Source organism: Heptranchias perlo, chromosome 6 (assembly GCF_035084215.1).
Source record: "Heptranchias perlo isolate sHepPer1 chromosome 6, sHepPer1.hap1, whole genome shotgun sequence".
Lineage (NCBI taxonomy): Eukaryota > Metazoa > Chordata > Chondrichthyes > Hexanchiformes > Hexanchidae > Heptranchias > Heptranchias perlo.
Genome location: NC_090330.1, coordinates 6,400,665 through 6,412,356, shown reverse-complemented (window position 1 = coordinate 6,412,356; position 11,692 = coordinate 6,400,665). Strand labels below are relative to the sequence as shown.

The 11,692-nt window shown below is 47.9% G+C and overlaps 1 protein-coding gene across 2 annotated transcripts in view; it reads left to right on the top strand.

The window, feature by feature from the left end:
- Positions 1-2,051: 2,051 nt before the first annotated feature.
- Positions 2,052-11,692, top strand: part of clns1a (chloride channel, nucleotide-sensitive, 1A) — a 34,200-nt gene continuing 24,559 nt past the window's right edge. Inside the window, exon 1 of one of the 2 annotated variants that reach the window (XM_067985684.1) lies at positions 2,052-2,402. In XM_067985684.1, the coding sequence (XP_067841785.1) occupies positions 2,284-2,402 (119 nt within the window). In that variant the 5' untranslated portion in view covers positions 2,052-2,283. The remainder of the gene's footprint in view (positions 2,403-11,692) is intronic. The other variant, XM_067985685.1, reaches the window with a different exon arrangement.

The window sequence follows — 11,692 nt, the reverse complement described above, 5'->3', positions numbered from 1 at the left end:
TTAAAACGCATAGTTCAGAACTGTATATGGCCCCCTCGACCTCCCGCACATTGGGACAGCAAGGCCAAGTGTGGTCATCATTGTTAAATGGGGTTTGAGGGCAGTGGATAATTGTTAAACCGAGGCCCCGTCTGCCCTCTCAGGTGGAGTAAAAGATCCCAGGGCACTGTTTCGAAGAAGAGCTGGGGAGTTCTCCCCGGTGCCCGGGCCAATATTTATCCTTCAACCAACATCACTAAAACAGATTATCTGGTCACTATCTCATTGCTGTTTGTGGGAGCTTGCTGTGCGCAAATTGGCTGTCGCACTTGCTATATTACAACAGTGACTACACTTCAAAAAGTACTTCAACTGTACTTTGGGACGTCCTGAGATTGTGAAATGCACTATATAAATGCAACTTGTTTTTTCAGGAGAGAATGGCAGAAAATTAGGTGGGAGGGTGAAACAGAAATGTTAACTAAGAAGTCATTTGAAGTTGAATGCCACATACCAAAAGTCCCATCAAAGAACAGCAACCCAATCAGCCTAAGCAACATCTCCTTCGTCACACACCTGACGAAGGAGAAAAGCTTGTGATTTTCAAATAAAGCTGTTGGACTATAACCTGGTGTTGTAAGATTCCTTACATTTGTCCACCCCAGTCAATCACAGGCATCTCCACATCATAACATCAAGCACAATATGGTTTAGCACCTCCTTTAAAAAAAAACTGCTGTTCCCAGTGTCAGATCGATTCCCTGTCTGTCCTTGAGGCTCCTTTGATTGCACTCTGTCCCAAGTTATTGCTCAGCAGCACTCCTTTTAAGTGGCGCTGTATCTGCTCGCCTCCTGGTGGCGCTGTGGTGTTACAATTGCACGCCCTGGTCTACAGGTGGCGCTGTGGCACGGCATTATGCGCGCGCATCCCGCCCCCTTGGTGTAATTGCACTTCCCCGTCCTCTGGCGGCGCTGCGATGACGGACGGCCAGCTCCACCCCCACGGCCCCACCCCACCCCCGTACAATTACACCTCCCACCCGCTAACGGCGCTGTGACACTTCTTCGCCCGCTGGCGGACCCTTGGTACTGCAATTACTCCTCCAGCCGTTGGCGGCGCTGCATTCCTATAATTGCACCTCTCCCTGCCGTGGTGTTGATGTAATGACACCTCCAAGCCGCTGAGGGCGTTCCACTGCTTTCATTGCAGCTCTACCTGCCTTTGGGGTTCTGTTGATGTAACGGCACCTCCTGGCCGCACTGTAATTATACAGTCCGCCTGCGAACTGAATTGTGCCCCTGTAATGATACCTCCCGGCCGTTGGCGGCGCTATGCTGCTGTAACTATACAGTCCGCCTGCGAACGGGGTTGTGCCCCTGTAATGATACCTCCCGGCCGTTGGCGGCGCTATGCTGCTGTAACTATACAGTCCGCCTGCGAACTGAATTGTGCCTCTGTAATTATACCTCCCGGCCGTTAGTGGCGCCATACAGCTGTAATTATACAGTCCGCCTGCGAACGGAGTTGTGCCTTTGTAATGATACCTCCCGGCCGCTGGCGGCGCTATACTGCTGTAATTATACAGTCCGCCTGCGAACGGAGTTGTGCCTTTGTAATGATACCTCCCGGCCGCTGGCGGCGCTATACTGCTGTAATTATACAGTCCGCCTGCGAACGGAGTTGTGCCTTTGTAATGATACCTCCCGGCCGCTGGCGGCGCTATACTGATACCTCCCGGCTGCTGTAATTATACAGTCCGCCTGCGAACGGAGTTGTGCCTTTGTAATGATACCTCCCGGCCGCTGGCGGCGCTATACTGCTGTAATTATACAGTCCGCCTGCGAACGGAGTTGTGCCTTTGTAATGATACCTCCCGGCCGCTGGCGGCGCTATACAGCTGTAATTATACAGTCCGCCTGCGAACGGGGTTGTGCCCCTGTAATATGATACCTCCCGGCCGCTGGCGGCGCTGCACTCCGATAATTGCGCCGCTACCCGCCAGCGGCGTTGGGTCGATGTAATGACACCTCCCGGCCGCTGGCGGCGCTGTGGCCGGCAGGAGGGGTGTGACAGTTATTCCTCGAGAGCATCCGGGTCGGCGGGCGCCGGTTGAGCGGGCGGGAGCCGCATGGAGTGGTGAGGGGAGAGAGCGAGTGTGTAGTCCGAGGCCTGGGCCCACACACACGGACACAGCGGGAGTCGCCGTACAGCGGCCACGGAGCGGAGTGCGAGGCCCCCCGCGGGGGTGGTGGTTTCCACGGTGATTGCTGCTGGCTGACCGCGGCCACCCTCACTCGTTCCCGATGGTTTTCCTGCGGTGTTTCCCACCCCCGGCCGCCGGGGTCCGGCTCCAACAGCCAGAGATAGCGGCGGTTCTCGACGGCAAGGGTCTGGGCACCGGCACCTTGTACATCGCCGAGAGGTGAGCGGGGTAAAAAAAAATACATATACATTCAGGTAAAGGTGAGGGATTCTCGAGTGAAGAGTAAACAGAGGGGGGGAGGGGAGGGGGAGAGGAGGAGGAGAGAGGAGGGGGAGAGAGAGGAGGTGGGGCGCTGGGAGAGGGGGGGGGCGAGAGAGAGGGGTCGGGTGGGGGGGGCGAAAGTGAGGAGTGGGGGCTGGGGGGGCGAAAGTGAGGAGTGGGGCCGAGAGTCTGGGGGGATGGGGTCTGTGGGGGCCGAGAGTGAGGGGGGTCTGTGGGGGGCCGAGAGTGAGGGGGGGTCTGTGGGGGGCCGAGAGTGAGGGGGGGTCTGTGGGGGGCCGAGAGTGAGGGGGGGTCTGTGGGGGGCCGAGAGTGAGGGGGGGTCTGTGGGGGGCCGAGAGTGAGGGGGGGTCTGTGGGGGGCCGAGAGTGAGGGGGGGTCTGTGGGGGGCCGAGAGTGAGGGGGGGTCTGTGGGGGGCCGAGAGTGAGGGGGGGTCTGTGGGGGGCCGAGAGTGAGAGGGGGGTCTGTGGGGGGCCGAGAGTGAGAGGGGGGTCTGTGAGGGGGTGGGGAGCCGAGAGGGGGAGGGAGACGGGGGAGGGGGCTGGGAGTGGGGGGCAAGCGGAAAGAGACTGGAGGGGGGTGAGAGAGAGAGGGGCTGGGAGTGGGTCCGAGAGGGGCAGAGATGGAGAGGGGCTGGGAGGGGGGGCAGAGAAGTGGAGAGAGACTAGGAATGTGGACAGAGGGAAAGGGGTTGGGGTCTGGGAAGGGTTCAGGGAGGGGAAGAGGGACGGGGCAGAGTGACAGCGAGAAAGGAAGGAAAGGCCCTGTGTGGGGGCAGAGCCGGGGTGGAATGGAGAGGGCGGCCACGCTGGAGAGGTTCGAAGAGAGTGGGGCTAGGAGAGAGAGAGGAGAGGGAATGGGTGGGTCAGAGATATCTTGGACAGAATGTGATTCATGTTTTGTTTCCAGATTATACGGCTGTTATGAAGTTTGTTGTACGCCTTATTTTTTATTATTCATTCTCTGGATGTGGGCAAGGCTGGCATTTATTGCCCAATCCAAATATGGTGGTAACTGCTGTAAACAAATAAGTTTGATACAACTGAATCGCTTACTAGGCCACATCAGCGGAGAGTTAAAAGCCAACCACGTCAGTGTGGGACTGGAATCACATATAGGCCACACTGAGTAAGGACGGCAGGTTTCCTTCCCTAAAGGACATTAGTGAACCAGTTGGGTTTTTAATCCAATCCAACAGCTTCACGGTCACCTTTACTGATACCAGCTTTTAACTTCAGGATTTTTAAATCAGAATTCAAATTCTCAGACTGCCCTGGTGGGATTTGAACTCTCATTCTCTGGATTATTTGGCTACGCCTCTGGATTGCTAGTCCAGTAACATAACCACTACACTACTGTATCACTTATTGCTGCTTTGTGTATTTTAAGGAAGGAAAGAACTTGCATTTATATAGGGCTTTTCACGAGCTGCTCCCACCTTACTTCATCTCACCCTATCAGCAAAATATATTAAAAATCTGCACTGCCATCCTGCCTACAAAATCTTTCTTACTGTTAAGTTTTTGTCAAACATTTGTGTCCGCTTCTTCCATTATAAATTGCTGTATCCACATTTATAATGGGAATTGCTTGTATAAACTTGTCACATCATACTGTAATTACACCTTCCAGTGGTGACACTATGGTGTCTCAATTTTGAGTCTTAAACTCAGCCTGCACTGCAGAGAAACACTTTTGTTCCAACCAACTCTGCTTCCCTATTGTGATCTAATTGAGGTGTTCAAGATGATTAACGGAATTGACGGGGTAGATAGAGAGAAACTATTTCCTCTGGTGGGGGAAGTCCAGAACAAGGGGGAAATAACCTTAAAATTAGAGCTAGGCCATTCAGGGGTGTCAGGAAGCATTTCTTCACACAAAGGGGAGTGGAAATCTGGAACTTCCTGCCCCCAAAAAGCTGTTGAATTGGAAATTTCCAAACTGAGATCGATAGACTTTTGTCAGGCAAGGGTGTTAGGAGTTAGGGAACCAAGGCGGGTGGATGGAGTTAAGATACAGATCGGCCATAATCTAATTGGATGGCGGAACAGGCTCGAGGGGCCGAATGGCCTACTTACGTTGCAATTTAACTACAAATAACGATATCAAATCAAAGTTTTATATGGAAATAAGGGCAGAAAGTATGGCTTTAAAATCAGGACTGATTTCCGTCTGTATGCCCTGGTCAAATAATCTCCACTCTATAAGCCCCGCTTCACCTGAAGACTACACTTGGTATTCACTCCCTGTACACAACGCCACATGAGATCGCCTGATATTATTTTTATATATATTTTCATTCTCCACTTTGTTCCTTGGTTGGTCCTGGGTCAGGAACTCCACTCTGTACAGCTAGTATAGGTGTGCCAGCCTGCTGCTCGACCAGGGTTGCCTGAGTGGAAGTTTCTATCTGAATCGCTTCTGAAGACACTGCTCTGTGTTCTGCTGTGCCGTTTACAGTATCCCAGCTGATGCACAGCATGCATAAATATATCCGGCAACCCATTGCCAGAGGCAGAGATCTTTGATGGCCCCAAACCGGGGAGTGGGATGGTGCCTTGCGCTTGGAATCCATGCTGACTGTACGCTTTGTTACAATAGCTCTTGTGTGAATGAGTAAATGGACGATTGTTTGGTCTAAAGGCTGCATTCACATTTCTGCTATTCATAGGCTCATGCAACTAAACTCACAGATGATGTAACTCCAGTAAAGATCCTCCTTAGTGTGCTGATGTTGTACAGGGCAATCCGCATCAGTTTCCTACAGTTTGCAGTCCTCCCCCAATCAAGTTTCCTCACCTTAAGGGGTACAGGTCCATGAATACTAGCTGCCACCAGCTCCCTTCCTAAGTGGATGTTTCTCGTGTATGGGCCCAGACAGTGAGCATTAGCAGGCTATTCCACCATATCACAGGCTAAGCCCATCTCATCCTCGCCAGACATCCACACAAAATCCCATTCCAGCTGGAGCCACTGGATAGTGAACAGGATTTTTTTTTAATTCCCCCCCCCCAAGCCCAGGGGCATTAACTAGTGTTCAAGTGTTCATACCACCATCCTGGCTGCAATCTGCTAACTCGTCACAAATCAGAATTGAACTTGGGATGTTTATAGAAGTTTACAGCGCAGAAGAAGGCCGTTCAGCCCATCTGTGCTGTAATCTGCTGGAGCTCATTACTTTGTATGGCTTGTGGGGTTAGGGTTGGGTATCCTCCACGTTAGAGAGAGACTTCTGACACTCCCTTTTCCTGCTATCTTTTCCTCCATCGCCTGCACTCGCAATAAATCACCTGATGTTCAAGGCAGTGTAAATCCATGAAAATGTGAGTCAATTGGGTTAAAGCTGTCCGTTTCAGTAAACTTACGGAGCTAGTTCCATGTTTGTTCTCTAGTTATTATACAGAGGAGCCCAGCACGTTCACAAGGCTCGGCTGCTAATGCAAAAGCAAAATAGCAACGCATGACAGGTCGTTCTCCTGAAACCGGACTTCTTAGCCCGATGTTTAAACACTAAAATAAAAAACACTTAGAAGACACCTTAATTGCAGGTGGGCTTTGAATATGCACCACTAAATAATCTCAAAAATCCAATTGCCGGGATGTTTTAAATCCGGGGAGAAAAAGGGATTGATAGGGGAAAAAGAGAGAGTGTGTGGTATATTTCAAGCTGTGGGAATGAATGGCCAGATAAAATGCAGTGGACTCTTCCATTCTTGCATTGCAAGTAGAGAGTATGCATATTCGCTTCACAAGTACAAGCGTTTGCACTTTTTTAAATATGTAAAACAAAGTTTAAACTTGCTTTTAGATTTTTATTGTAGTCAATACCGGAAACATTAATTTTGCATTTGTAGAAAACCAGCGGTTCTCTTAACTTTTCAGCTGGTGCCCGCTCACTGTCTGTGCTCCACTCCAGTTATTTCATTTAAATTCAGTCGACGTTTTCTCCACATTTGATGATTTTCTTTCCTCTGAATAGCCAGGACCTACCCCATAGCCAAAGCTTTGGCTTTCATCCCAATCTGCGTGGGAATAATGCTCCGTCTTTTGTACCACACGCTGATGTGTCACAGCATGCCAGCTTTGCTTTTAAATAGGCAGCTCCTTTTTAGATATGTTTTTTTTTGCTCTGGTGAATTTCTTCATTCATCAAGGTGAGGGATGTTAACACTTGAGGAATGGAAGACTATTTATTTAATGCAGCCAAGTGTCAACATCAAGCACGGGTTAGGTATCCCACCCCCCTTTACATTCCTCAATCAGTTTAATAATTGTGTCAGTTCCCATTGTGCTCAATATGCCTAGATTATTATGGGACAACAGGGAATTGTGCATTAGCAGCGAAAATGCAGCTTGTGACTTTGCCAGTTTGGCTGTCAGCCTTACTTAATGTCAGTGCAAAGTCTATGTAGGCCAGCAATGCCAAAAACACATTGATGGTCATTACAAGCGGACAAAGGGGTCAGCACACCCACAGTTAGACTCCCAAAATGACAACCTTGACACTAAATGCCATTGACGCGAGCTGTATACATTTGCCTCTTGACAGTAACCAGGGTCAACCATGAAGTATAAAGTGGGGGGGGTGGGTGTGAGGTGCAGAATAAAGTCCTTCTGTACAGTCCGAGCCCCAGAATAGCATCTCCTGCACCATTTCTCACTCAACAGCCACCCTCTGGCTTCTCCCAGTGAGAAATGTCGTTCAGTACTGAATTAAGAGCAGCTTTTGTCCTCTGGGTGCCTGTCCACTCGGAATTTGATTGAGATTGTTCTAAGTGCACCAGTCAGCAGACAGAGAAGCAGCAACTGGAACAGGGAGGGTAGGAAAGAGAAACTGAGACAGCATGTTATTTTAGTTGCTGAATGCAATTTGGATTACACTGTAATATGGATCATACTGCATGAACAGATCTCCCAAGGTGGTTTGGAGGAAATGTCTACAAGTTGGGAAAATCCTGCCAAAAAAGAAAGAACTTGCATTTATATAGCGCCTTTCACGACCTCAGGACGTCCCAAAGCACTTTACAGCCAATGAAGTACTTTTGAAGTGTCGTTGCTGTTGTAATGTAGGAAATGCGGCAGCCAATTTACGCACAGCAAGCTCCCACAAACATTGCTATGTGATAATGATCAGATCATTTGTTTTAGTAATATTTGCCAGGACAACGGGGAGAACTCCCTTGCTCTTCCTCGAAATAGTGCCATGGGGTCTTATACGTCCATCTGAAAGGGCAGACGGGGCCTCGGTTTGAGGTCCCATCTGAAAGACGGCCCTCCCTGGAGTGTCAGCCTCGATTTGGTGCTCAAGTCTCTGGAGTGGGACATGAACCCATACCCTTCTGACTCAGAGGCGAGGAGTGCTACCCACTGAGCCACAGCTGACACGTCACAAGGTCGCAAGAAAGATAAAGAGGAGAAGGCCACTAAGCCCATCCATCCAGCAAGACCCCAGACCCACTATACTGCCCAACTGTTTCTTAAATTATTCCAGGATTCTCCCCCCACTATCCTACCTCCTGGGAGCCCATTCCATGTGTTGATCACTCTTCATGTAAACAACTTTTGACATCAGTCTTAAATTTGCATTTTACTAGTTTGAACCTGTATCACCTTGCCCTACTATCATAGTTTAGTTTCAAATGATTTACCATTTCGTGTCGTACGTCACCTCCTTTCAAAGCTGAAAAGCCCACGTTTCTCCGGTCTTTCTTCCTAACTCATTTTTCTAACGCCAGGCATCGCTTTTAGAACTCCTGAGAGGCCTCCCGGGTTTGAATGTCATTGTGTATTTTGGTGACCAGAACTGGACGCGGTGTTCAAATTATGGTCTCACCGTGGTACACTTTGAGCATGACTCCCTTTGACTTGTGTTTTGGTTATATATTCTGTAGGGAAATTTGGGTCTTTCCCAGAGATTTGTTGGCCTGGACAATAGTTCAGACAAAGAAAGCCACCCTGACATGGTAGTTTTGTTAATCAAAGTGATTATTTATTTAATGAGTCAAAAAGAGCACATAGCATGAAGCAACTCACTCAATACATGGATTACACTACCTGATGATACAATTGATGGTTCGCAATGTGCTTTATTTAATGATTTAAAAAGGAGTACATAAGCAAGTATGAAGCAAAGCAAGCAAGTAGCACATACTCCCTTTATAAAGCATCAAGGCGGCCGTCTGGGTCTAGACAAAGGGTGTCCATCGCTGCAGTAACAGGTGATGTGTCGAATGATGCGTCGGGGTTCTTTGTCTCATCAAACTTTGCCTCTTTATTCCAGTTCAGTAGTAAAGTATCAAAGTTCTGTGTCTTCTCATCAAGTTTTGTCTTTGTCAAAGTTCAGAAGCAAAGTCTTTTTGTCAAAGTTCAGAAGCAAGGTCTTTTTGTCAAAGTTCAGAAGCGAAGACTTTTTGTCAAAGTTCAGAAGTACAGTCTGTTCATTGAAGTTCAGAAGTGAAATCTTTTTGTCAAAGTTCAGAAGCAAAGTATCGGTGTGCTCATTGCTGGAGAAGCTCATACTGCAGTAATTGTTTAACTGTGGCTCCTGCAACTGTTGATTGTTGAAGCTTCTACGATGTCCTATCTTTATTTTCTTTTTTAGCTGATAGGGTGTGCTCCAAGTTGCGAGAAGGCCCAATTTGTCCACTCACCCATCGTAGCATTAAGGTGGATAGTTGGTCGGACCACTCAAGAACCATGGTGCACCCCTTTATATCCCCCTCTACACGTGAAGCCAGGTGTCCTCTTATCTTTGTCCTTCGCAGTTGTTGTGGATATCGAAAACCTTCTGGAAGCTTCTCCGTATCAGTTGTTATTGAAGGTCACAGTCTGTTTACAGTTTCTGTACTGTATTGCTCCTGCAGTGTTAAACTGATGTCCAACTGTCCAGTTTAAACGGCCTGCACTTCGCTGTTTTGCAATTGTGTGTTTATACTGTCCAAATGTCCAACGGTAATGTCCAGGTCCCTAAAGGGAGTGGTTAACCCTTTATGTTGAATCGCCAGTAGTTCAAAAGAGTAAAATGGGGTTTGACCTAATGTACAAAATCCTTACAATTCTATTTGGTTATATATTCTAGTTTGCTTTGTTGCAATTGAAATTACAGAGCTTTTTTATGAGACCAATGGAAAAAATATACTTTTTTAGCCAACTCAACTGATTTTTCTTTTCTCCTCCTCGTTCCTAGCCTCGGGGCCGGTTGCAGCGCACCTTACTGCTACCCCAACTGAGATCAGCTAACAAACAACCAACCAGGGATCAAAGCTGGGCTTTTCTTGCTCTGTATGGTTCATAAACATGCAGTGTATTTACCCCCTGAGCTGAACCAGTGCAGTTTGAACAAAATCCCTGTGACATATGCAAGGTGTGGTGATGGGCCCATCAGGTGACTCCCGTCAGCTACCTGGCCCTACTTTTTTGTTTGCGATTCAGGACAGAAAACTGCTTCAGCATTTGAATATGAGTAAAAATGTCATCGGTGTAGGAAAGGTTGCGACCGCTATTAGGATTAGAAGTCTTACATTGCTGGTGGAGACCCGCTGTCTGATAGTGAGTCAGCAACCTTGCATCAATGGCTTGAAATTAATAGCGCCATTTGACTGAGTGAAACTGAAGCCCTTTCAACATCAGCATTCATAGCGAAACATGGACATTGTATATGCCGATGAGGACCACTGTAAAAGAACATTACATTGAACAGCCACGGTGAAGGGCAAAGGTCTATTGTGCAGGACACCAACAAGGTTGAAAAGAATGGGAGAGAAGACTCACGGGCAGTACAGCTTGGGATTTAAAAGGCTATAGATTGTAAGGAAGGGAAAGACCGACAGACCTAAAGGATTCCGCATTTTCAGGTGCTGGGAAAGAATGAGTCTTGACTTCGGTTCAGAGAAGATATCTCTTGTTGCAACTAGCTTTTTCACTACCTTAGCAAAGAAAAGTGCCATCTAACAGTCCTTGGTTATTTGTCTATTGCTTTTACACTGAGGACTCGGGTCAGTGATTGCAAATTGAGCAGAACCCCGCCCCGGTGGCTGTAATTTTATCTTTTTGTCATGCCTTTGGTGCTATATTGTCGTTCCTTTTTGAATGGTATGAGGGAACGCATCAGATGTGACAAAATGAACATTACCTATAAATTCAGGTTCTATTTAAGTTGACCAGGTTTTGCATCTGATTTGGCCTCGGTTTGCCCAGTGCTAGAAAGTGCCCATTTTGAAATGGAGGCATTGGTGGACCCAGGAGTCAATGAAAGGAGGCTCTCCTGGCCAGCTTCCCAATGTCTACTCTTCATAAGCTTAAGCTCATCCAAAACTCTTGCTCGTTTCCTAACTCACACCAAATCCTGTTCACCCATCACCCATGCGCTCCCAGTCCACCAATGCCTCCATTTTAACATTCTCATTCTTGTGTTCAAATTCCTCCATGGGCTCACCCCTCCCTATCTCTGTAACCTTCTCCAACTCACCAAGAACTGTGCGTTCCTCGGAGGAACTTGTGCATCCCCCACTTCCTTCGCCCACCATTGGCGGCCGTGCGTTCAGCTGTGTAGGCCCAAAGCTCTGGAATTCCCTTCCTAAACCACTCCAACTCCTTTAAAACAGGAGTAGGCCGTTCAGCCCCTTGAGCATGTTCAGCCATTCAATTAGATCATGGCTGATCTGTATCTTAACTCTTCGCTTGAAGACGCTCCTTAAAACTTACATCGTTGACCAAGCTTTTGGTCACCTGCCCTATTGTCTCCTCCTTTGGCTCGGTGTCAATTTTTTGTCTGATTATGTTCCTGTGAAGCACCTTGGGATATTTTACTACATTAAATGCAAGTTGTTGTTCATTCTACAGGGTTGCCTCTGGAGCCCTGCAGCATAAAGATATCATAAAAGATCCTTCCAGGCACAACTCTTAACAAGGACAGAAGGCCCACGGTTTTGACCGCGTTGCTTCCTCCGAACGCAGAAAGACAATATAGATAGCAGTATCGTTTCCATCCTCTGGCATTTCCCCAATTGTGTGTTTTTGCGTGAGTCAGTGACTGTGAACGCTGTGTGTATATTGTATGTAGGGAGTGTACAGTGTTGTATGTGTTAACTCGTGGGGAATAGTTGCGCCTTTAGGAAAGATTAATAGTTTTCCGTACTCCATAGAAAATAAAAACAGTTGGAATCGCGGAAAGTGATCCCCAAAACACTAGTTAGAATCTCATTTAATAAATATTGAGTTTGACTTACTC